At 43.0% G+C, this 25,173-nt stretch overlaps 1 protein-coding gene across 2 annotated transcripts; it reads right to left on the bottom strand.

The window, feature by feature from the left end:
• Positions 1 to 4,127: 4,127 nt before the first annotated feature.
• IL5RA (interleukin 5 receptor subunit alpha) lies at positions 4,128 to 23,579 on the bottom strand. 2 transcript variants are annotated; one of them, XM_075514000.1, is made up of 10 exons: positions 20,262 to 20,364; positions 18,768 to 18,913; positions 18,036 to 18,174; positions 17,393 to 17,525; positions 17,127 to 17,317; positions 16,026 to 16,171; positions 15,247 to 15,382; positions 11,845 to 11,941; positions 6,733 to 6,814; positions 4,128 to 4,767 (listed from the first exon to the last, which is right to left on the bottom strand). In XM_075514000.1, exons 1-10 carry the CDS (start codon positions 20,341 to 20,343, stop codon positions 4,675 to 4,677), a joined length of 1,245 nt encoding a protein of 414 aa, XP_075370115.1. In that variant the 5' UTR covers positions 20,344 to 20,364; the 3' UTR covers positions 4,128 to 4,674. The 2 variants fall into 2 exon arrangements, with proteins under 2 accessions (XP_075370115.1, XP_075370114.1); XM_075513999.1 differs by lacking the exons at positions 4,128 to 4,767; positions 6,733 to 6,814 and adding exons at positions 8,754 to 8,929; positions 23,482 to 23,579 and having other exon boundaries at positions 20,262 to 20,417.
• Positions 23,580 to 25,173: the final 1,594 nt, after the last annotated feature.

The raw sequence follows: 25,173 nt of genomic DNA, 5'->3' as shown, positions 1-25,173 counted from the left end.
TACCTGTCTTCCAGGAGTGTTTTTCCTCCATGTTTCATTCTGCCCGGTGACAAATTTCACCATGGCAATAGGCAGTGCCTGCTGGGATTGTCACTGACGTGAAGATACAAAAGAAGAGTTGGTTTAAGTCAAAACTTTGTGGAGGCAGAAAAAAAAATCTATTTGTACATCTCTGGTCTAATTCTGCTTCCAAAACTGGCACAAAAAAAAAAATCTGCGTGGGTGAATTTGGGGTGATAATGTCTATTTATGTAGAGTCATGACTTTTCCAAGCTTATGTGGGCTGGTGCTGTCGGAACGGGGCCTCTACAGCTTGGGAAGCTCGAAGTGAAAAAGAAAGGGAAAAACCAAACAGAAAGACCAAACTGGCCTTCACCCTCCTCGTGGCCGTTTGTCTGGCCGCGGCCATCGCAGCCGTCCAGGAGCAGGGTAGGCAGCAGCGGCTCCACGCACAAGCCGCGGGCAGCGCAGGAGAGCGGAGCATCGCTGACCCTACGCCAGAGCAAACCCCCTCCAGGTACAGCACCGCTTCTCTGGCTGTCCTTGTGGATTTCTGAGGATTTGGGGGAGCACTGCTTGAAATCGCTAAATCCACCAAACCTGCGTCTCTAATTCTGATTTTTAGGGGTGGCAGCGCAGGAGTCGTACGATTGTGCTCTGTCTTTCAAAGAAGCAATATTGCGCTTTGCAATCAATGAAGCTTAAAACCAAAATGGCCTGGTAACACGATTCAGATTTTAAAAAGCAAATTTAACGTTGCCATCTCTAGACGTGGGCGAAGGGCACGCTCCTGCAGCTGCTCTTGCGGAGGCAGCGGGGAAAAGCTGCAGGAGGAGGAACGCACTGGGCTTGTAGCTGGGTTTAAAGAAAACAAACTTCAGAATAAGTATTTCTGTGCGCTCTGGGCACAAAACTTGTAACTCTGATCTAGGAGTTTGGGGACAGTTTCACCGGCGGTGTGGGCTGGCGTCATAGTGGCAAAATGTGACACGCAGCCCTGAGCGTGGCCTGTCCTCTTTGCATCTTCCCCGCTGCAGAGCTCGCGAGCGGCACGTGGCAATGAGAGCAAATTGCCTGGGATGTAGTGAACGTGCTCCCCTTTCTTTCTTGCTACCTGAAATGACGATTGTTTGCTCCAAGTACAATGACGGTGAGGAAGCAGCTCTGCCAGGAATTGCTCTTCTTGTCCTCCGCGGGCGGATCTTGTTCAGTACAGGTGAGGTTCCCCCACCATGTACCTGCACAAGGCAGCACAGGGCTGCCAGGAAGGGCCGGACCAAAGGCCTGGCTGGGAAGATGAAGATACTCCTGCTGCTTTACACCAGCCCAGTTTTATTTACTAGAGTGAGTGTAAAACGTATCTGCTGGCTTTCAAAGCCATCAAGCCCTGCCCGTCCCCAAGGGAACTCATCCTCCCTGGAAGCTCCGAGGACCTGACGTGCCCTTGCTGATCAGATGAACATCCACACGGGTTTTCTGTCATAACCGGCTCGTTGAGGTTGTTTGCGTTGTTTTCCTGTGATGCACATCCTTATCAGTGACACTGAAAATCGAAAGCGTATTTTTCCCCACCAGCTACCTGCCCGCGCACCTGGGGAACACCTCGGCTGCCGCTGCCTTCACTAGTAAGCGCTGAGCATTCACACACGCGCTTTCACATAGCTAAATGTACAGCTCAAATGCAAAATATACTTTGCAAAATAGATTGCATTAATCTCTGCAATATCTTGCCAGTAATGGAAATGAAATTATATTTAGAAATCTTACTTATTAGGCCACTTGAAGGCATGACATAAATACATTGTAGTAAAAGAATTCTCTTTAGTCTCATTTTTAGGATTTTACTAATGAAATTCTGATTTTAGACTGTGAAAGCTGGGCACCTCAAATCCATTAAAATCACATGCAGGAGAGACATTTGAGGCACAAACATTGTTACATTAATGAGCTACATTAATTTTGATGGAGCCATGCTATTTCACCCAGATGAGAACTGGCTCATTTATTATAATTATTTTTAGTCTGTAGCACCTGGGAACTCCATTACATTAGGCACTTTCCAAACTTGCTTGGGTCAAATCTTTCTTTTTATTCTTTGTTAATGTGCTTAAGCCCACCTCTGGCCAGCTCGACAGACAGGAGGTTTCTTGGAAGTAGAAAGGACTCTGCAAGAACAGGAGAGCTTCGTGGTCCGCAGCCAGAGAGGTCAAAGCCCGAGTTGTTCAAGTGGTTTCAGGCAGGAGGTTTATTTGGTAACTCCTTTTGTGGATTACACAACGTAAGTAAACAAATCACAAACAGAAACCGACGCTGTCTCAAACGCAGTTCATTTCAGATGGAACAACAGATAGTGAAGAAAAACGGGTTGCAGTATTGGGCTTGGATTTTCAAAGTTACCTGAAGGCAGCTGAAGTTGCCCATGAAGGAGGAGCCCAGCTCCTTGCAGCTCAGAAAGCCTCTTAAGAGCACCAAGAGGTCCTTGGCACGTTTCTTTAATTACCGTATGCTTGAAAACTCTGCATTCCCAGGCTGTGCTTTGTTTTGTAGGTGCAATTGAGGAAGTTTATCAGTTTGTGCCATTTGTCTTTTTTTTTTTTCTTTTTCCCCTTAAGCTTTACTCTCTTGTGCCAGGAAGCACAAATGATCCCTTCTTGTCCTTTTGCAGATGCTGCCAGCTGATGTCAAAGGCAAGAGCCCGCAAGGCAGCCCTGGACTGAATGAGCCAACTGCGAGTCTCCCGTGCCTCCCCCCATCCCGCGGCCGCCGGTGAGCACCCAGGTAGGCAGACAGATGCACTTTCAGAGACCACCCATCCTCGTGGCATTCTCTCATTCAGGAGAAGGGACTGTAAGAAACACAGATGAAGCTCTTGTTTCATATTGAAATCAGGGTCTCGCAGCACCCAGATTGCAGTCTCGGCTGGCCGCCGTGATCCCTGTGCCGGTGTCAGCCATCGCAGCCCCACCAGCTTCACACAGCCAAAAGCTGGAGATGTTTAAGCCTAGGGAAACGAAGATATTAAAAATGCCTACTTTCTTCTGCAAACTGCACGAATCTTACAAGAAGGAAGAAAATAACCTGAAGAAAAAAATAAACTTCCACAAAGCAAGGGAGGAATAAACAGTAAGGACTCCTCTGCATGCCGGACAGTCAGGACACCCGAGGAGAGGCATGCAGGAGGCATCGGGGTATCGTCAGTTGAGTGTCTTTGTCCACATGGCAGCACAACTACATGAGCATAGACATTTTTACCAATGTCTTGGAACTTCACAGGAAAAATCTGAGAGTAGGACTGGTCCCCTCCCCAGGTCTCACCGTGTGCCTGGCGCAGCGGGGCCCAGGCTGGCAGCCCCGGCAGTGCAGCGTGCGCAGAGCCAGCAGCGTGCTCGGGGCTGGCCGTGCCCAGCTGGGGCTCAGAGGGGTTTTACGCTCAGCGCTGGGGTCAGTGCTCTGCAGGGGCTGCTGAGGGTTCTTCAGTTGCCAGTGGCTCGTCAGCGGGAGACTCCTGTCAGTTTTCTGCAGTGTTTCATAGCTATTTACCTGAATAGTTTTCAATTCCCAAGCTGTGAATTTACTGGAAGTTTAAATGTGGCTCCTCGCAGGCCTGCACTGCACACAACCCGTGCAGCACAGCAGGCCACCTGCAAAACCTGCCGCGTACACAAACTCTGAGATTTTGGGAGTTGTGCCTGTCGCAGCAAGGTGCCAGCTGTGCACACACAAATAACAAGGCAATGTGCTACCTGTGTGTACAAAAGTAGCAAGGCAAGGTGCTAGCTTCGTGCACAAAAGTAATAAGATTCTAATTGTACATCAGCTGCATAGGCAAACTAACCTTGACTTAAATAGCCTATAAAATCCAGAGGCTTTTGGGGTTTAGAAAGTCCTGCAACTGAGACAGCCTTTTCCCCACATCCAAAATTGGTGCTATGTTTACTTAAAAAGCAAGGTGTAAGTACCTTCATGCAGTGCGAGAGGGACACTGCCACGTCAGGCACGGCCTGGCCGTTGCACCATTCAAGCAGTCCCCGCGCAGGAGCGGTCTGGCTGCACGGCTCACAGCTTGCACACAGCACAGGCAGACGCTTCCGTTATCAATGAATTGCATTTCCATGGAGGTTATTCAGATTACTTGCTGAGTTCACACTGTTTCATTACAAAATGTATCAGTGAAGGCCAAGTGTGGGTCCCCACTCTCATGATGAATTTGCTGTAGCCGTGCAGCACTGGAGATGACAGCACTGGGGTGCTCTACAGCTTGTTTTACTCTTTTCCTAGTATTTGACCCACCTTGGTCACTGCCAGGGACCACGGCTGGGTACCTTGCTGCCATACACAGGGCTGTGCCAAGTCCCAGTTTGCATTTTGCATCTTGAGTTGTCAGAGTTACTTAAAACAAAACAAAAATCCAAAAGATTAAGCTGTCAACCAGAAAAAAAGCCATTAGCTCTTTTCCAGAAATTTTTCTTCCTACACAGCCCTTGTACCACGTACTAATATCCTGCTTAAACTGGGACTTTTTGTTTAGTAGCTTATCATTACGCAAGGCACCTCGTGGAAGCAAGTCCTCCTTCCCCGGCTGGAAACACCGCCGCGGCGGAGGTGACACGAAGCCCGTCCCGCGATGCTGGGTGGTGTGCTGGGGCTGCGCAGCCTCACCAGCCCCACAGCCTCTCAGAAAACAGAGTCGTCGAGGGCGCTGCAGTAGAGATCTTCAGCGAAACTGCCGAACTCGGTCTCCGTCTCGCTGGTGCAGGTGCGTGCTCTCTGGAAAGCAAACACCACTTTTAGCTGGCGAGCTGGGAGGTAAACAGAGGTTATCAACTACGCTGCACTAATTAAGAGAGCTGAGTCATGACATGTCGTTTTAAGCATGCGTTGAATATTCATTATGAAACAAATGCTGCAAAGCCCTCACTTAACAACGTTTAGCAAAACACTGTGTTTCAAGTTGGTGCATTTAAAGAGGGATTCACCCAAAACATTTAATGAGGTAAGAGCCGAGAAAGAGCATTGGGTTCAACAGAAGAATTTTGCCAAAAAGTTCACATTCCTGCTGAAGTTCTCACAGGGCTGCTCATCACTCTGTCTCTCGGGCCAGCAGCCCCCTGCACCCACAGATTTCCCATTCGGCATACGCTGCACAACACAGCTGACCACAGTGGCCCACCAGACAGCCCTCTGTAGCCAAGGACAAAGAGCCCCGGGAGGAACTGGAGGGCATGTTAGGAGGCACATGAATTTTTCTGAATAAACAGCACTGAGGCCAGAGCTTGTGGGGCCAGAGCCCGACCCCTCGGTACTGAGCAGAGTTGTGCAAGCGGGCGTGCAGGGACGGGGTGCCTCGCAGAAGGAAGCAGAAAGCAGTAGTTCAGCTGCTGGGAAGCCCGCAGGGGCGGTGGGAGGCAGAGCTTCTCCCCGGGGCTGAGCGCGGTTCCCACGGGCCATGCTGCCACTGCTGCACGGGGCTTTCATCACCTCGCCCCGCTGTTTACACTACAAATTTAGGAACTGAATGCCCACAACAAACAGCTGCTGGGGGTTTCACTCTCCTGGGTGATCTCAGCAGAGACACCAGGGCCATGTCCTCACAGCTCCCTGCCAGTACTACCACCCTTGCAGCCACAGTGCCAGCAGAAAGCCTCCAGCTGGTATCACCTACCTGCTCCAAGCTCACTTTCAGTAAAGAGATGACTAAATACAAGGCAGTGCTTCTTTTGATAATGTGAAACAGCTTTTGCAACCTCACATTTTCTAGCTGCAGTGTTAATATTTGCTATTTCTCATATTCTTATTTGTGATACCCTAAGTCATGTTATTTTACATCAGTGGCTTTAATTAAAAACAAACATTATATGATAATCTTTTAAGCCTGTTTCCTTGACCAGACCATGGAATAAGAACAATACCCAAAAAACCAAACCCCTATTCTAAGGGGACAAATTAAAATCAAGTTACTGAGCAGCACTTCCCTTGAGGAGACAATGAGGAATTTTATCTTATCTGTAAGGCAAATGTATTTATCAGGAAGTAACAGCAAACATAATAAGGCTTAAGACCAGCTTAACAGTAGGACCAAAACATTTCCCATTGTTAGGGTTCACAAAATAAATCAGCTCTCCTGGAGTCAACCTCCAGCCCCTGCCAAGGCAGAGCTATCTGCCTGGCTGTGCTCAGTGGAAGGAGCAACTCCATTTCCTTACAAAAGGCAGAGCCATAGATAGGGCACCGTGTGCCTGAAATTCGTTGCATATTAGAAAAGCACTCGACAATAGCACGTAATCCTGTCGTTCATTTTTAACCCTCCACAAAACACCTCACCTACAAACAAGGCCAGATCCAGAGCTACTGCAGACTGGGACCTGTCCTCAGCAGAGAAGGTGGCCACACAGCCAGGTGAGAACCGACCACAGCAGTTAGGATTGCAAAAACAGCCTCACAAATTGCTAAATTCGATGGCTAACTCCATTTTACACTCATAGTCAGGGCTGTGCGTATCGTTACGGTAACTGCACCCACAAATTTCCCATTTGGCATGTTTTGCACAACACATTTGACAATGTAGTCCACATTTAATATGGCCATTAGAAATTCTAAGAGGTCAAAAGGCTTTAACTGAGCAGTAACAAGCTATATGCTCACAGCCTTACAGGGAAAGAGCAGCACACAAACACAAGCGTTTCTTCTAGTCCAAAAAAAAAAAAAAAAAGAGTGACTAAAATGTTATTTTACCTCATAGTCATTCGGGAATGGATCTCTGAATTTGTTGCTGGGTGTTGGAATTGGTGGAAACAGTTTACTCCATACGTGGTTTCTGCAAAAAAACAGTAGTGGAGGGATGTGAAAGAATTGCTTTTTCTGACGGATGACGTATCCAACAAGCAGCATGTGTTTAGCCCTGTGAGAAGGCATATCTCCTCGCAACTGCCAGCCCTCCTCCTCCCCTCCCAGTCAGTCATCGGCATCGGACGGCAGCACGAGGTTCAAAAGGGGTCAAAGTAATGGATAACGGCCCACCAGCGGACACCCCGAGGACTGGGCAGGTGTGCCATTCCTCACAGGACACTTCTGCACCCTGGGGCCATGCGGATGACAAAGAGGAGGTGGGCTGACACTCTGCCCCATCAGCCTCGCCCATCACCCCCGCAGCAGAGAGCTGGGCTAGAAGGTCCGATCCAACGGGGCACTGCTGTGGCTTTTAACAGCCAGCAGTAGGCCTGTCTTGGAGAGAAATTAATTGCTCTGATCTGTCTGTTCACACTCATGTTCCTCCCAAGGGCTGCGTTGTCATATACCTTGTTTGGACAGTCAAGACAGGCTGACTTTGGTTTCTGGACATAATCTGCCCACGTCTCGTGGTAGGAGAGCAACCGCAAATAATTGTGTGCCGAGGGAACAAGGAGGAGGCGAGGAACCAGACATGAGATGGCTGACAGTAAACGGTTCTGCTTAGCGGTGTAATAACTCATCCTGCTAACACTCTTTGAGATACTCCATCCCTGCCTGACACTCTTTAGTCTGGCTGAAGCTTACAGGCATATGTATTTTTGTCACAGCAAGTGCTGCAGAGTGAAGTTTTTCTCATCTTTGATATATCCCAGAGTATAGACTTCACATTTCCATCGCCAAAATGCATTCACTATCTCTACCCCTGGACAGCACGACGTCCAAATAGGACCAGATTTTAATGGGAACTTGGCCTAATTGAATATTATAGGATTTAGCCCAGAATTAGTATCCGGTACCTGTTCTGTGGAGCAAGACTGACATCCATGAAGCAAAGACGTGGCCAAGGTGTGGAGCCCTAGCTGCTGGGACCAGATCTGCTCCTCTGCCCCATTTATGTTGTGACAATTCTCCTGGCTGATGTCTGGTTAGTTCAATGCTTATGTTCTTATGACTGTTCTTCTTCCAAAAGCTTTCGGAGTTCTGTCAAGTTTTCTTTTATCCTATTATTCCTCCTCACCAGGGAGCTGAGGAAGAATATTTTCTGACTATCAGTTTGGAGCTAAACCTTCCTGGCTGAGCTGCTGCTGCCTTGAAGGAGACATTGATGCTTAACTAATTAATAGGCGAAGGGAAGGGCCATACCACTGCCCACACGATAGAGCTGACCAAGCAAGCTATGGGATGGCTCCCCATGGCTGCATACGGACGAGGGCTTGTGATGGAGGTGTGCAGCCAGAAGTGGGAATACAGGGAGTAAAAGCAGGGTGTGAGTGAGTTGGTTTTAGGAGACATTTGCATCCCCTTTGTTGAAATGCTGAATGCAGTCCAACCATCGCTGGCTGCAGAGGACAAGTCAGGCTGCGCAGTCGCCACCAGCAGAGTGGGACAGTAAGGTGGCTGCTGGTGTAACTCAGGAGTGGGACCGGGATGAGTTCCAATATTAACACTCCAGCACCTGGCATCATCTCTACTCTTCACAGCTTTCCTGCGAAGGGTTAGGTCTTTGTGACCATACCCAGGTGAGCTTTGCAAGCACTGTTGTCTTCACAGCTCCTGCAAGTCCATCGGGTCTCCCAAGCCTTTCAGGAGGAAGGCCCTCGGAGGCCAGATGATTTCTCCTGCATCTTATTTCAGCTCTGAGTGTGGTTGTGATTTATGCTATTGCTGTGCAATGTCACCCACAAGATTTGGTTTTGTTTGGAATTGGCGCGTTTCTAGTTGTGCTGTTTGTCAATAAAAGATTTTGATGGAGCCATATCAAAATTATTTATTGAGTCAGCAAAAAGCATAAGTTACACGTCACTTCTGGAACAGAAACCCTTAAGGAAGGGTGCACAAACACCCAACAGAAATGAGGCAGAAGCACACTTGTGTTCAGGAGGGCTGCTTGCCCCCAGGTGCAAGAGTCTTTGCAGTGAGGCGTTGGTGGGGGTGGTGACAGTGGTGCCCTCAGAATGGTCCTGTTCTTTTTTGCAGGACACTGAAAAGTTGGAGTTATGTGATTAAATAGCTTGTCACAAAAAATGTTCCAGATATCTCTGCTTGTCTGTACATGGGTTAGAGCACAGCCCTTTCCATTAGCGCTACTTGGACCTTCAGGCTTTGGAAACACCCCATAGGACCCTCGTGCCTTAACTCGGCATTTCAGGGCCTCCATTTATTGTGCTGTGTGTGTCTTTCTGAAATTTGCCACCTTTTCCACAGGCTGTGACATGAAAAGGCCAAAGATAAATAAAGAGAAATAAGTAGGAGAACAAGTTCTTCTTTTCCCTCTTCTAACCGCTACGATGAGATTGATAAAATATTTGTTTTCACAGTATGTTAGAGTGCTTTTTCTAGTGTCTTGTCTCCACCAAGATTCCCTGTGACATTTTCCAAATGACTTCCCTGTAGCGGGTGGCTGGTGACTGCTGGTCGTGGACTGGAGTGGCATGCAGAAGAGGGAGGGGTACCTGGTGGAGGTCGGGAGGAGCACTTGATTTCAGGGTATGGAGGGCTACTGACTGTCCTCATGTCAAATAAGTGGAGAGCACCTAGGAGCAAGTTATTAACTACATCGTCCCGTGGGCTCACCTCCAGGAGAAAAATGTTATTCCAAGGTACAGCCTAAGGAAGTACAGAAGATGCTCATTCATAAAGACAGCGGGCAAACTAGGAAAACATTCAGTTGTGCTTTTTATGAAGACAGTAACCTCATCAGCTACTGCAAGTAAGTGAAGGGAAAAGACTATCCAAACAGTCCCAAAGGGCTTCTTTGCCTTGTAGCATTTCTCCCAAACGATGGGCTGTATCTCCGATGCCTGCAATCACCAGGAAGCACACAGAAAAATTTATAGAACTCTTCGCTATAATGAAATTCCTTATAATGCCTTCAAATCGTATGAAATTTGAAATGATTCTGTGGCTTGAACTGCATGGTACACTTCATGAATTTTCAACAGCAGTAAAAACCGAGAGTACTAATGAAACTGATCTAGGGAACCTGTTCTATTTTTCTTTTTTTAATATCTGCAGATACAACAAATGAGCAGGCTAAGCATTGCATTTCATCTTCTTAACACTTCCCAACTCCTCCCAGGGCAGGCTGGAGGATTAGAGAAGTGGCAAGGACACTGAGCAAGAAGCAGCTTGGGAAGGGTGGAGTAATGCTAGCAACTTCATGAAATTCAGTGCAGCAGGCAGATAAAATTTGAATCACTTTGGCAAAGATGGAATGTAATGAGCCTTTGGGTGCTAGGGAATTATGTACTAGCCAGGCAGAGAGAAAATCCTAGAAGCAACCAATGTAGCATCAAGCAGCTGAACCTGGAAAAGCTAGCTTAAATTTGCCTCGTGTATTGAAGTTCATAAAATGCATTACTACAGCATCTTCAAGCTGGTCCTTGAGTAGAAGTCTTCCCCTATACCTATTTCTTCCCCTATATCTGTTTCAGGATCTCCGCAGGGGGTAACTGCATAATATCCAAATACTTGCAGAACTCCACAGGAAAACATGGAGCAGTATGACTGCTACCAACTGGTGTTGGAACTAACTGGTGTTGGTGTTTTGCTGTCCCAAAGAGAGAGGAGAGAGCTGACAAAGATGATGCTGGAGCAGTGGAGGACCTACAGCTATACAGACAGGTCAACCCATAAAAGAATCAGTGATGTGAGTAAGAGCAGTTCGGGAATTTCCACCAACACATCAAGGCTGCATAGTTGGGAACAGGTGCATACGGAGCACAACATGAATAAACTCTCTGGGGAGTTAATCTATCTTGTTCCAGAAAGGATTGCTTATTGAGACCTGCTATGCTAATTAAATTGACTTAAGAACAGGTTATCATAGACACCAGACACTTTAGGGAGAGCTAACAACAGTTATTCTAATGTAACATTCCTGTAGACAAGACCTTTATTTGATAAAGGAAATGTGGTATGGAAAGGAAAATAGCCAAGGACACATCAGGATGACCAATAAATTAAAAGGCATTAGAGAAATGAATAAGAAATTAGCAGAGTCGAGGACAGCACTTACATTACTGGGAGCTGTGTTTATTGTGATAATTGCTGCTTGATGAATGTTTCAGGGGAGAAGCTTGTAATTACATTGATTCTTTAAGTCATCACTTATGATTTGACTAGTCACAGCTACAGAAATCCAGAGTGTATCTGGGTTTCTTCACAGCACATTTTGGGAAGTTTAGCTATATGGTATCTGTTTTTACTACATGGCATCCATAGCCTCTGTAGTAATTAAATTAATTAAAATAATAATTTAATAGTAATTAAAAATAAACTAAACAAATAGTTCAGAAACTCAAAGCAAACAAGTTCAATGCACTTGCTCCTGTTAAGAGGTCAAGAGGAGCAGCAAGCACAAAAGCACTGAATTTTTACCTCTTCAGAGCATCTACCACGCTCCTTTGATGTCAACTGAAATTCAGATACATGCCCAGGGCCCAATATAGAGTGTATGTCTGCAGGCTGAACTAGACAAGACTGAGAAAATATTGGTCTGTACATTTTAGCCATGAAAGATGCTCTCCGCAGCTTTCACCAGGGTTAAAGACAGAGTCCGCCTGGGAAAATCATTGACCCAACCAGATCCATGTAAGTGAAGAAGTGAGATAAGGACAAATAGATTTTTAACAAATTAACCTCACTCAGTATATGGTTTCGTTGTTTAAGATTAAATTTAATAACCCTCTTATCCACCAATTTTGCTGAATGTTATTGTTGATAATTAATGAGGCTGATTATTACTTTTCAGTGCTTTTGCTTGTATAATTATACTTGAATATCAAACTCAGTGCCCTTTCTTAAAATTAAGCAAAGCTTGTAACATCCACACACACCTGTTGAACACCTAGTCCTTAGTTATACTGTAATTAAAAAGAAGATGTTGATACTTACATTTTGCATTTTATAGCAACAAGCAGGAATGTGCAGCACGAGGACACACAAAGCACAGCGAGAATCCAGGCTACGGGATTCTCCAGTTTGTTTTGCCCTGAATTTCAAGAAAAAAAGTAGTTAAATATATTATTTTAGTGCAGGTTATTTTAAAAACACTCTTACAAAAGATTTCATCAGCTGCTTTATGTGATTACATTCAGATCACAAATTAACATGCAAATGATGAAGACTTGGTATCTAGAATTAGAAATGAAACGCAGAGCTTCAAGAACAATTTCCATGAAACTGACTTGGCAATTTCACAGTAAATTTCTTTCATTTTGAGAAAGAAGGAGAGAACAAGCCGAGAAGCATGAGGAGCCAGGCCCACCAGGACGATACGGTCCGTTAGCTGCCGTCCCGAGACATGCGATGCCATGCAGCGTGCACACGACTGGTACTCAGCACAGACACTGTTTGCTGATAATCTCGGGCACAAACTGTTTGTTTTCCATTAAACCATTCTTCATTTCTGTTAATCCTTTCTAGCCAGGAACTGGATTTCTCTGGCTTCATAAACTTGCCTGTAAAAAAGACATCACCCCCCCCATTTTTCTGGTGAGCTGGTTGCTGATACATTTCCTCAGGAAGAATTTTTCTACTGCCTCTGCCTGTGAGCAGACACAGGTATTTCTATCAAGGTCAATGCTTCTGTTTTGAAAAGGTATTGCTCAGTGACCACAACCATTATTTTGTGCCACATTATGCCGTATGACAAAAACATTTACATTGAACTGCATTTTCAAAAGGCTGCCGAGTCCGTGTGTGGTTACGATAACTACCTGTCCTATGCATCAAGGTGTCAGCACTGCCATTACCAGGTAATTGGAAGGACATAAATCGGCCAGCAGCAGGAGCGTTGGGTTTATTGGTGCTGTAGACAAAACAATATTCAATGGTGGCCAGATCTGTTTCTGAGAAATGAGGAGCTGAGCCTGCTGTCTCCGCCGGCGGCTGTGGTTGCACAGCAGTCCCCGAGAGCAGCATGTGGATGACGCCATGAGCAGGCTCGGGTGATCCGTTCTGCGCCTCCGTACCACCCCGATGGGGGTACACAGTCAGCCTCGCAATTACAAACGGGTTAGGATGGTTTATTTTGTCTTCAGGGTTACCACTTTTCTTTCACGAAAATAAGATTTAGGATGTAACTGTCAATGAGTTATGCTTCGTGTAAGTCTTGAGGATGACTGGGGCAGCAAACTGTGGAAAACGGTTAAGTCCCATAAACCAATTTAAGTCCCATAAACCAATTTTAAGCCTCCCAGCGTGACGGCTGGGAAGCGTCTCCATTTTCCAAACCAAAAATGGAAGGGTCCTAAGTCTCTTCCATCTTATGTCAGTTGGCAATGGCTCCAAAAAGGCACGATCAGGCAACACTAAGTCTCACTGCAACTCGGAATAAGGCGTGGGAGAAGCAGCAATTGCAGAAGCTGTGCTGTGGCTCTGGGGACCTGCCCGGGGCCTCCTCCTCGGGCTTCTCTCAGAGACGTGCCCGGAGGTACCAGCCCAGCCCCGTGCACCACTGTGAACCAGCACGAGCCCGTGCACCTGCCTAGTGAGAGGTGTCCACATGATGCACGAAATGGAGGGAACAGATGAAACTTCCTCAGAGCCACAGAGCAAGTTAACAGCAACGTTAACCACTGGCTGAAGTGCGTACTGAAACCCAGTGACTTTTGCAGTAACCTGTATTGTGTCAATGAACTGCAACAAGCCTCTAAAAACCCGTTTTCATAAGAAAAACTGAAGTAATTGGACCTATCCTTGGATATTTTTGAGATTTTAGTAAATTTTTATGGAAGACTAACTTTCTTCCTTTTTACCATCAGGATGAATTTCCCATATTTGGTATGGGCAGTGCATGAGTAGAGCCGTCTGTAACAGCGACGTTTCCAGGTTTCTCAGTCATTGTCACGCCACGCAGGAGAGACAGCTCCAAAAGTGCTCCAGCTGACACAGAGAGGCCCTCAAATCTTTCCGTCTTGCAGGGAAAGCAGAATCGGGACAGCACAAATGCGCTGTGAGGTGCTTCTCAGCCCCAAACTCGACCTGTGGACCTTTTAAACTGTGAACCCTGGCGGTGGCTGTTCACACAGACCTACAGCTTCGCAGATTTGATTCGTATTGGGCTGACGTGCGTAGTTAATGAGGGTGTCCAGCCCACTCAGCTGCACTAAGGATTTTTTATCTAGCTTTGTTTGACTGCAATGCTTCTAAACAGCCTTTTAGAGACAGCTGGTATCAAGGTGCAGTTTTACAACGCCCACTTTGGCAGCATATGGCTGCATTTCACAGGGTTTGATCACCACAGCCCAAGGAATGGATCCAGAATTGTGTTTCAGTTGGTAACAGAGTTGGAGGATTGCTGCTACAGGACGGGCAGTCTAGGCCAGTGTTTTTCTCAGGGTATGAGCTCAGAACAGGTCTACTGGTCTTAAAGTTGTTCTCATCCGAATATTTCCCAGACAGGTGCATGAGGCTAATAAACAGACCCAGTTTTCTTAATTAATTAGATGTTTGGTCAGCCCCCCTGCCCCAGGTGAGTGGTCGGGTTGCTGAGCCTCTCTTCCCAAGGGCTTGTCAGTGCCATGGAGCCAGGTGGGAAGGTCAAGGGGATGTGTTAAGAGTAAGGCAGCAGATTTAATCACATTCACTAGCAAACAGATGTAAGAGGGAAAAGTGCAGTAAACAGGAGAGTGTTAAGGACTTTTTTTTTTTAGTGAAAACCAGGAAGTTAAGAAACTCAAAAGATAAGAGCAAAGGAGGATGTCTAAGAAGAAACAGTTGATAACGTGCTGTGATAAGGAAACTGTTATTTCCAGAAAAACATGTGCAGCAAGTGGGAAATACAGAACAAAGTGGGGCAAATTATCATGTTCCAAAGATGCTAAAACCATGCTCTTCCCTCCCCCCCCCAACATTTAAGAGTTCAGATAGCTCCAGTAAAGTAGTAGTTGGCATGATCATTCATATTAACTTCCAGCATGAACGTCACAATGCATGCCAGGGAAACACATGTAAAAACTAAAGAAGTAATGCAACTAAAAGGCCTTACCTAGAATTAGGCCTTAAGCTAGTTTAAAGCAGTCTCTGAAAATGTAAGCATGTTAAAACAAAACACTGTCTAAAAAATCCCTCCATATGTCCAGAAGTTTGCTTGGGAGATTTTTTTTTTTTTTAAATGGAACAGAGATTTAACTCCACTTGGCATTAACAAGTCAGTTTCTTTCTTCAAATACCTATTTTCCTGGCTTCTATTAAAATTACTTGGTGTTGTGCATGCTCATGATTAGGCAGCATTTGCTTTCCAGCAATGTAATAATATTCATTACAAGACAGAAGCATGTCATTCATTCTTACCAACATAAATAATTTCACTCCAGTCACTCCAAAATCCTCTCGTACAACATATGTGATGATTAGCTCTTATTTGTATGGAATACCTGTTGGTAACATCAATCCGTAATCTGAAGTCGTTTGAGGATATTTTCAATATCTGTTAGGAAAACAACATTGTACTGTCATAGATTACTTAAGACTAAACAATTCAGAAAACAAACTTTAATCATGTTTATCTTTTTATTTTTTTAAAACTCCTTTACTGGATTAACAGTGAGCATCTGGCCTTGCTTTTGAAGTAAGATCTCTATTTTTATAGGTGTATTTTCTCTCATAATACGCCAATATTTCAGGGAAAATTCTTGAAAGATGCCTCATTTTTGCATTCTTCCTTAAGACACTTAATGCTGGATTTTCAGAATTGTCCATCCTCCTACTGTTCTGAACCCAGATGCATAAAACTGAATAACTCCAATTTTTGTCCTTCTGCTTTCCTAGGTCTCTTGGGGATAGTTTGTTGCAGACATAAATGATGTCCAGAAAAAGAGGAAAAATATGAAAACTGATGAGACTTTGGCTTTGCTGAACCCTAGTCACAAACGGGACACAAGTTCCACCAAAAGTCCATAGTTTCAAAAATGTACTAATAGCAGGTTTTATTTTAAATGTTTTAAAATTTGTAACATATCCATGAATATAAAGACTTTTTAACCAGGTTGCATAAAGGCAAATTCTAGCTATATAGGACAGCTCAGAGACAAGAACGCTATATAGTACTTGGGCATCAGAGAAGCAATTACCTGCTTGTTACCTGACTTCAAGTTGAAGAGGTAAAATTCGTATTCAAAACATTCTTCACGGAAAGGAGAAATTGGCTTCTCCCATGTGGCCAGGAGATCATTTTGCTCTAAGAGTACAGTGACATTTCTGGGAACATTCACTTTCTCTACAAAAAGAAAACTGTACTGGTAAGTTATTTATAGAGCAAAGTTTAAATACTAACAATTGGAGCACTTTATAACCTGATAGGGTTTCCAAGCAGGACCTATAATCCTTGAATTTATTTCACATTTTGGCCAGAAAAGATAAGGATTTAGGAGGAATAACTATATTGGAGAAAATAGTTAAGGGAAACCAGTTTTTAAAATCCACTTAAAAGTTCTGGAAAACTAGATTGGGGGGGGGGTGTTATTAAATTAATTTTCACAAAAGCATGAAATTAATGATAGAACAGTTAGAAAAACTTCTTCAGGAAAAAAAACAGAAGTAACCAGGAAAGTTACTGAAAACTGGAACAAATTCAAGCTATTATGGGGATGATTTCTAAGAAGAAAGTATGCCAACTGTTTTATCTTAGTGAAGCCATGAAAAAGGGAAATGTTATATATTTACAAAAAAGTGAAAGGCGTAGAACTAATGAAGTAAAAGAAATTATTTGGGTGGATGAAAGATGATAGACAGTCATGGCTGATACTACCTTTTATTCAACAGTCTAATGCCTTTCTTTAAAAGGACATGGTTATCTTGAATATCATGCGTCTTTTTCCTTTCAAAGAAAGGCCGTAAAATAAAAGGCAGTAAAAACTGTACTTGAAGGTATATTGACTAAATCAATTGAAAATGAATATTGGAAATAATGCTTTGGCTAACAAACAGAATAACTAATTGTATTTTCTAGCTTTTTGTTTTTGTCATTCTATAATATTAAAATCAAAGTTAGTTAAAACCATCCATTTCTGTCTTATAATCTCTTCCACTTTCATTAAAATGTCTATGCAAAATCAGCATAAACTTTCACCTGCAACAAGAACCATTCAATCCAGTAATATTCTCTCAGAAATCTTTTGACAGTCCTGCTAGACATTTTTTAATTTTTTTTTTTTAGATGTATTTCTACTCACCAATGGCATTTTGGTTAAATAATTGCTGAAAAGGTTTTATTGCAGCATACTTGCTAGACCCATTAATGTGTATTACAATGAGATTGTCAACCTCTTCAGGATCAATATGAGTCACTGAAAATCTGCACTCAGTATTCCTGTTCCACTTGTCTTTGATGTAATCTTGACATTCTTCAGTGTACGTCTCATACCTAAATTAAAATACTTGTGAGACATGACGCTCTTGAAGAAATTCATTGCTGACTAAAATGGGAATAAACACCAACCTGTAAAATAGAAAGTACTCGGTATCTTCTGGTGCCCCTTGGCCAGGAACCCAGGTGCAATGGAGAGAAACAGTACTAGAAATGGTGATGCGAGTAACACAGGACAAATTAGTGACAGATGTCTCTGGAGCACCTAGAGAGTCAAGGAATTATAAAGCAGAAAGAAAATTTTTATTACAAAAATCATAAGAAATTCATGTTGCTAAAACATTTTGATTACAGTCTTTGGTCCATTATATCTATGTCTATTGTATCCAATTCTCTTCCTTATCACACAGGTCTATCAGTTATGGATGGATGAAGATTCCCAAACAGTGTAAGTAAAGCTGTACCACACAACACCATTACATATTTCATGTACACCTTGCAATTCAAGGCAACATGATCTTTTAATATCCTAGAGTGTACGAAAGTAGGTTAGCCTTAGCAAGGAATTTTTAGAAAATTTTATGTGGGTTATCCATGTTGTGCACCTCCAGATTGTACTCCAGGCTCCACAGCAGTAGAGAAAGGCCTGGGCTAAATAATTTTGTAAGATCAGTGTAGCAGTATTTTTCAAGTATTAAACCTGTCACCTTTTGATGTCTAGTCCACAGACCAGGGCAGGACACAAAATTCAGACCTCACTTGCATTTCTTCTTACCTGGCGGAGGTGGGAGTTTTTCCTTCACCCAGTCACTTCTCATCTGAAAGTCATTATGAAGAAGTAACGTCCGAATGTGTGCAGAGAAACCGTTGTGAAGTGCAGCTGTTTGGATACTGTGAGTCTTCTTTGTATCATACTTGAAATAAAAAAAAAATCAAATAAGCATCACATGTAATGGAAGCCAAATTAAGGGACCTGCAAAGACTGATCCAGTCTTTGCAGAGAGGCAAACCAGCCAGCTAGATTAGCTGGTTATATTAAGTGTATAAAGCTAGAGAGTACAAATAATCCACACAAGAAGTGTGTAAGGTTTCTCATTTAAAACAGCAGGACCCTTATCTTACAAAGAATTTGTCTATAGCATACAGCTGTAATGAAACATGATCTGACATTTAATGATACCCTGGCATTAATGTGAATTAAGTGAGCTGACTTGAACCAGGAGGAATGTCACTTAAAGCCAGTATCCAGCTTCGCCCCAAGATGAATGCTGCCGAGTGCCAATTCCCAGGCTAAACCTTGTCCCAGCAGAGCTGTAGCCATAAGCATAGCTGGAAGGGAATCTCTCCAGTGCTCAAAGTATATGTTTATGATATAAAGGAATAAGTGATGAAATATGCCATTCATTCAGGAGACATATCACACCTACTGCACCCCGGTTTGGTGCAATACATTCAACTCAACAGGGATTTAACTTTCTTAGGATACTGGACTTATCTTTTATCTTACCTCTTCAGGCACAGGGCTTAGGATTTTCACATCATATCTAATAGTGTAGTTTTTTTGTTCTTGATTAGGGTTTGGTTTCCAGTGTAAAAGTACTTGTGCTAATGCAGAGACTGTAAGGGTGAAGTTAACAGGTGGGAAAACCTGAACTGTAAGGGAGAAAACAAAAATATTTGTAACATAGTAATCCCGTGAATTGTTTTGAGCAATAGCTGTTTACAAGCAATGAGCAATACAAGCAAGTAATTTCATTTCAATATTATATTCTCTCAACAGCTTCTTATAAAATGTTTCTAATATTTGAAAAACATCTTTAAATAACAACCAAAACTTCATCAAATAAGAGTTTACTTAAAACTTAGCTTAAAAAATGAATTTTTATGACAGTTTCAACTTGAAAATCACAATGATACATTACTTCTGGCTTGTTGTTAGGTTCAGGTTGTTCAGCTGGATCCCCATAGCCACACAGACACTGGCCATCTGTACTGAAACAGAGCTGATCAAGTGATCAACCGTACGTACAATTCTCACTCACATAAGCTTGCAGAAGAGCATAATGTGGGGGCTTTCTAAGAGAAGGCTGACAGCCACAAGAAGTTATATGTGAGAGAAGAAACAAAATGATGAACAGAGGAATTAAGCACGAATGGAAAAAAACATAGAAGGATGGGAATGATAATTTAAAATGACAGGGCAAGAGGGATTCCTGGAGCTCATATGGAAATGAGGAAGATCTCATGCTGGGGGAAAATGTTAGCATATAAATAGCAAGGCAATGAAATAATCAATCTACTCCCCTTCATTTCTAGAGTTCTTCAGAGCCTGCCCTCCCTTAATTGCCATCTCCAAGGCAGTTGAGGGATGTCAGTCCCCACTTCTCTTCTCCCATGATTTCAACCTTTGATGCCCACTAGTTCAATTTTCAAGCATATACCTTGCATTAGGAAAACTGCCTCATAAAGGCTCAGAAAACCCCAACAAAAACCACCCTGAACTGCTTCCCTTAAAATGTTCCTTGTCGAGATGCCCACAAAAAACGTCACCATTAAGGTTGTTGATACACCAGAATTATACCAGCGATGCTTTGTGCTGCCATGTTTCTGCAGCTAACTACAGTTTTGTTCCCGGAAGTAAAATTGCTACCTGGAATAATGCCTTTACTCTGGCTGGATTAAACTGTTGAATAAACCAGGCCAGAAACTACTGTCCAGCCCAGACAAGTGGCATGGCACAAGTTGCATCGACATGCCTCATGGTTCTTCCCTCTCAAAGCAAAACAGTCCTCAGGCACGGGCTGGAAGCAATCTCACTGAGACAGGGTACAACTGTCCCAGGAAGCACGTTAACACAGCACGGTCATCTGTGGTCCTGTACTCATGGCATGCCATGAACTGTTTTATTCACGTGTAGAATAGTGCATTTGACCAACACGTAGAGGGGTCTTGGTCACTCACTGGTGCTAAAACAACACACTGGTAGAAGGAAATGCCTTACCTCCTGCAGCTTGAGGTACGTTTCGCTGAATCAAGTTCATTGTCCAAAGGAGGATCAGAAAATCTCTCATCATGCTGGCCATAATCTTTAGATGGTAAATGAGAACGGCCGTGTATCAGCGTGTGTGCCTTGTCACCATTTTACAGAGGCCGATGGCTAAAAATGAACACAATCCCAACTGTTAGGCACACAAACCATGGAGCTTGGTATATCCACATGATCAAAGGAATGCAACTGCCACCTTGCAGGTTATAGACTCTTCTCCTTTCCTTGCAGGAAAATGCATCTTGTCATAGCTAAATTTTATGTCAGTACTACCAACCACATTTCATTTTGCTCCCTTTGCTTTTGCCGGCCCTCTTTGAAAAAGTTACTGGTTTCAAACACTATCATGTGTGGATGTTCAGAGCAGCAGTCACGGACTTAGAGCATCTCTCCACAGAGAGGAGCGAGTCAGGTTGAGGTACACTGGCTTTCAGTAGAGTCCCATTTACTCCAAAACCAGAAATAACCATATTTTTAGCTGCCACTAAATATAAAATAGCTACTTACTGGAATTTACTTTCCAGTTTCTATTTCAATAAAACTCGCTAAAGAAGCAGTCTCAGTGCTCACCTCAAGGCTAATCTCCAGTGTTAATTATTGGGTGTAAGAGAAACTATTTTGTTTGTTTCTAATTTAACTGAACGACTATTTTTAATGCTTTAAACCAGCATGTCCTTTTGCTTCCTATGGATTGTTTCATGAAGTACTGGGAGAAAAAAAAATCTGTGTGTAATCATTCATGTATAACCTAATATAAACAACATGGAAATACAGAACAGCAGTTTTCCAAAATGTTCTTACCGAAGAGAAATATGCCCTCCCAGCCCAATCACAGTACTTCCCTGGGGCACTACAGCAATTGCTTGTATGGAGAACATAATATTTTCAGATGGTAATGAGCAGAGAAAGCATCTTTAACCCATCCTCCAATAAATAACCCGGGGACTGGAAGCACTCCAATTGATCACAGTTGGAATACTTCTGCTATACAGTAACTATTTTTCAAAATGGTGTATGAATGCCGAGTTCATTAAAATGACACATAATCTATAATGCAGTGTGTTTCTTAATGTCCAAGTCCACTCATTATCTATATTCATATTTTGTATGTATCTACTATTCTGGTAGCCAAAGTGTGTGTGAGGCTAACTGAACCGCTGGAGTTTCCTAACGGATTATTCCTGGGGAGTCAGGATTTGCTTTTACATATCTTGAGTTATTGAAAGACATTTTGGTCAGACATTTTTGTTCTTCCAAAATGTATGTGAATCACAAACAATCAGGTAATTATTATTCATACCATACATTTATGGCTACACAATGCCTCCAAGACTATTTCCTGTTGCATTACCATTCATGAAAAGCCTGTTCTTTTGGATTTTCTCACTTGAATACCATACAGACCTCTGCTTCACAAGATTATGTTATTCTAGAGGGCATTATGTGGACTGAACACAAGTTTACGATGGCACCTGATCTCTGCCCACCTCTGCCACACCTACACTGCTTAATCTGATAAAAACAAATTTAAAAAACTGCTAGAACATGACACGCATTTCCAATATGCTTCTGTACAAATTACTGGCATCGGGCTTTCTCTCCTGCTTCAAAAAACATCGTATAGCTCATTTATCTGATGAGATTATTAAATACACTAATAACTTTTTTCTCTATTTAAAAGTAAAAATTTATCAGCTTCAAATCCCTGAAAATAAAAACCAGCTTCTCATTTTCATGCTAGCAATAACCCCAGTACCACTCTGCCAAGAACGCAACTCTGAACTGCACAGATGTGTGTGCGTGTGGTTTTAAGCATGCGTGCACATCTGCATTCCTACCTGTCTACTAACACTACCCCCCACGTTCATTGCAGCTCTCCCACCGACCACCTACAACCAAAACCAGCAGCTAAGAAGCAGTTTCAAGTAGATTAAGCTCTCGTAATGTGAACTGGGTACCTCGATGAGAAAGACACAAGAACCCAGCAAAGGGCATTCCACTGGCATAGAAGAGGGATGGAGGGACAGGTTGTGCTTCCCCAGCTGCAGTCAAAGCTTTATCAGGTCCAACTACAAGACTTTGGGAAAGAAGCTTCATTAGTTCCACTGCTAAGAGAACTCACTTTTTTTAAAACAAAGCAATCACTTCAGTACTTTATTAAAAAAAAAAAAATCTTTGAAAAGCCTCATGTTTTACAACTGCTTAGGATTCACATCCACTAACGTGAGTAACGTCAGTATGTTGGTTACAACACTGCTCTGGCATTTAGCACAACTAAAAAAGCTGGCTCTCTCTTGGGTTTACTTAAAGTGGGTTTGGCTACCTATAGTTTTTTTTACTTTGTCCTCAAAAACTAGGGATTCTCATTCTTCCTGGGCACATTCTTTACCCTGTACTTTTGAAAAGATCCTAAAGATCAACTTTTCAAAGGTACTTTTGCTGTCTAAAAGCATGCACGTATTAGACACAGATCTAACATTTTTCTCAGCAGCAGTTTACTGATTTGTAACTGGATATAAAATGTTACTGTAATGCAGATTAGTCTCCAATTATTATCCCTGTTTTTCTTATAAGTTTATCTTTTCCTGCCTTATTTTCAAAAATGCTATTTTTCTTTTTCTTGCTATCAGACTAAGATTGAAAATACAGCTTTTGGAAGAGGTATTTGTACAGCTGTGTAAGACCACAACCTAAGAACACCTTGCAGTCTCTGATATCCTGTGTGTTTCATGTGAGAAATTACTGAAAACAGAATCAAAATAAGTGTATTCAAGTCAAGATGTTAACTAGAAATCTACAAGAGGATTACGCTCCTCACAAAAATGAATATAGTAAGTTCTCAGGACAAATAAAAGCCTTTACTATATTACGTTTTGGTTATATATGGTAAAAAATAATAAGCAGAAGGTAAAGGATCTATCCCCTTCATAAAGCGTATGCTCCTTCTTAAAGGACAGTAGAAATCCAAACCATAGAAAACAGCTTCTAAAAGGTAATGATTTTCTTACTTATAGCTGATGTGTCCCACTATCTCACAGGCAACTGGTCAGAAGCAGATTCCAGATGCATTTCCCGGTGTAAGGTAAAGCTGACTTTGAAAAGCGGGACCTTTGCAGTCTTGAAACAAAGCACCACAAGACAAAAACAAACCGCAACAGATATCCCAAGAGGTTACCTGCGGAGTCTCAAAAGTTCTGTGAAGAGTCTGCTCCGTTTGTTCAAACATCCTCTGGGTCATCTCCCTGTGGGTTTCTTTTATAACTGCTGTCTTTCAAGTACAAATGTGATAGGTACTTCAGAAATGATGGCAGATGATAAGTTAGACAAGCATGCATTGAAAAAGGGAACTACAGATTTAACCACAGGATGGAAGGCTCCATACAAGCACACAGTTTAGCCCAGAAATGGTTTTACTTTATTTATTGAGGGTTAATTATATACCATACTCTGATAATTCTCTAATAACTTTGCAAGAGCAGGAACATTTAATGGCTGACTGCAAAGAAATAACCTATAGCCAGCTACCTACGGACCACTGCTGATATCCCAAGTTGTTCTTCCCCTAGAAAACCAAATCCAAACGTTGCTGGAAAACTGGTTTTGTCCAATGGTTTTATACCATCTTGTCCAATGCTCCTGCCATACAGCCACGTGGACATCAGCAGTATTTTGAGAAGTTACCTGTACCAGAGCAAGACCAGCTTCCTAACCTCATGCTGATCCATAGGGCTGGATAACACAGGCTCACAAGCAGGACAAGCAGCAGAAACCAATCCAAGGTCCTAGAGAAGACCCTGCCGAAAGTGGGGCTATATGTAATGGAGTTATAGGAAGGACGAGAAGAAGGCTAATGACTTACATTCATTAACAACCTGGATTGCAAGTACAGAGAACCCTATTAAATGTGCAGGTGACACAAGCTGGGAGAGGTGAGTGCTTTGGAGGCTAAGACTAGAATTAAGAAAGTTCTTGACAAATTGGTGGAAATTGGATGCAGTTCAATATGGACAAGCTCACAACTGCATTTAGGCATTATCAACTGTAAATTACTAGCTATAAATAATCAATTATCAACTGATTAGGTCTCTGTTCCACAGAAAAGAATCTGGAGTTTTGGAGGGTCATAAACTGAAGAGGAATAAACAATGTTATGCGCTTGTGAAAAAGGCACCCCAGGCCAGCTAAAAGTGAGTGTCCTCTGCAAGACACATGAAGTAATCCTTCCGCTCTGCACAGTGCTGATAAAGCCTCCACTCGCATGCACTGTGTCCAGCTCAGATACTGCACTTGAGAAAGCCATGGAGCAGATGAAGACAAGCCAGTACCCAGCAAAGGATACTACCAGAGCCTAAAAAGTACCAGTGAGGAAACAAGTTAAGGGAAGACTTGTGCAGAAATGTAACACATTAAGACTTTCACATGCTCTCCAGGTCCATTGGGCTGGGACTAGAAGGTAATGACAAGTAAAATTCAGGTTAGATATCAGGGAAAGATTTCAGTGTCAGGGAAAGGGAGGCAGTGGAGCAGGCGCCTGAGGACTGAAAGAAACTCTGTCGCTGGGCATCTATAGACAAACATCAACCAGGAATGACAGTCGTAATCAAATCTTACTATCAGGCACAGAGATAAATTAGGTGACCTCCTAAGGTCTGGCCAGCCTGTATGTCTCTGAATAAACAGCTAATTACTGGGCAGAGAGCTCTGACATGTACAGCAAAATGGTTCTGTAGAAAAGAGATAATTTCTAAAGGCGAAGCAGGAATTTAGTAAGAAACAAAAAAGGGGTAAGAAAAGGTTATGTTCTTACACAGGCCTGACTACATTATTGCAGATCTGAGATTTTTTTTTTAATAGGTCATTCCAAAAA

Source organism: Mycteria americana, chromosome 11 (genome assembly GCF_035582795.1).
Source record: "Mycteria americana isolate JAX WOST 10 ecotype Jacksonville Zoo and Gardens chromosome 11, USCA_MyAme_1.0, whole genome shotgun sequence".
NCBI classification, from domain to species: Eukaryota; Metazoa; Chordata; class Aves; order Ciconiiformes; family Ciconiidae; genus Mycteria; species Mycteria americana.
This window is presented reverse-complemented; position numbering and strand designations above follow the sequence as displayed.

What these genes read in the sequence shown, in the direction of transcription:
- IL5RA (XM_075514000.1), bottom strand. Translation starts at nt 20,343, where the DNA reads ATGGCCAGCATGATGAGAGATTTTCTGATCCTCCTTTGGACAATGAAC. An exon ending in AAAACTCCCACCTCCGCCAG is followed by an intron (nt 17,526 to 18,035) that starts GTAAGAAGAAAT and finishes TTGACTCTCTAG; the next exon opens with GTGCTCCAGAGACATCTGTC. An exon ending in GTTGCTATAAAATGCAAAAT is followed by an intron (nt 6,815 to 11,844) that starts GTAAGTATCAAC and finishes GTTTTTTTGCAG; the next exon opens with AAACCACGTATGGAGTAAAC.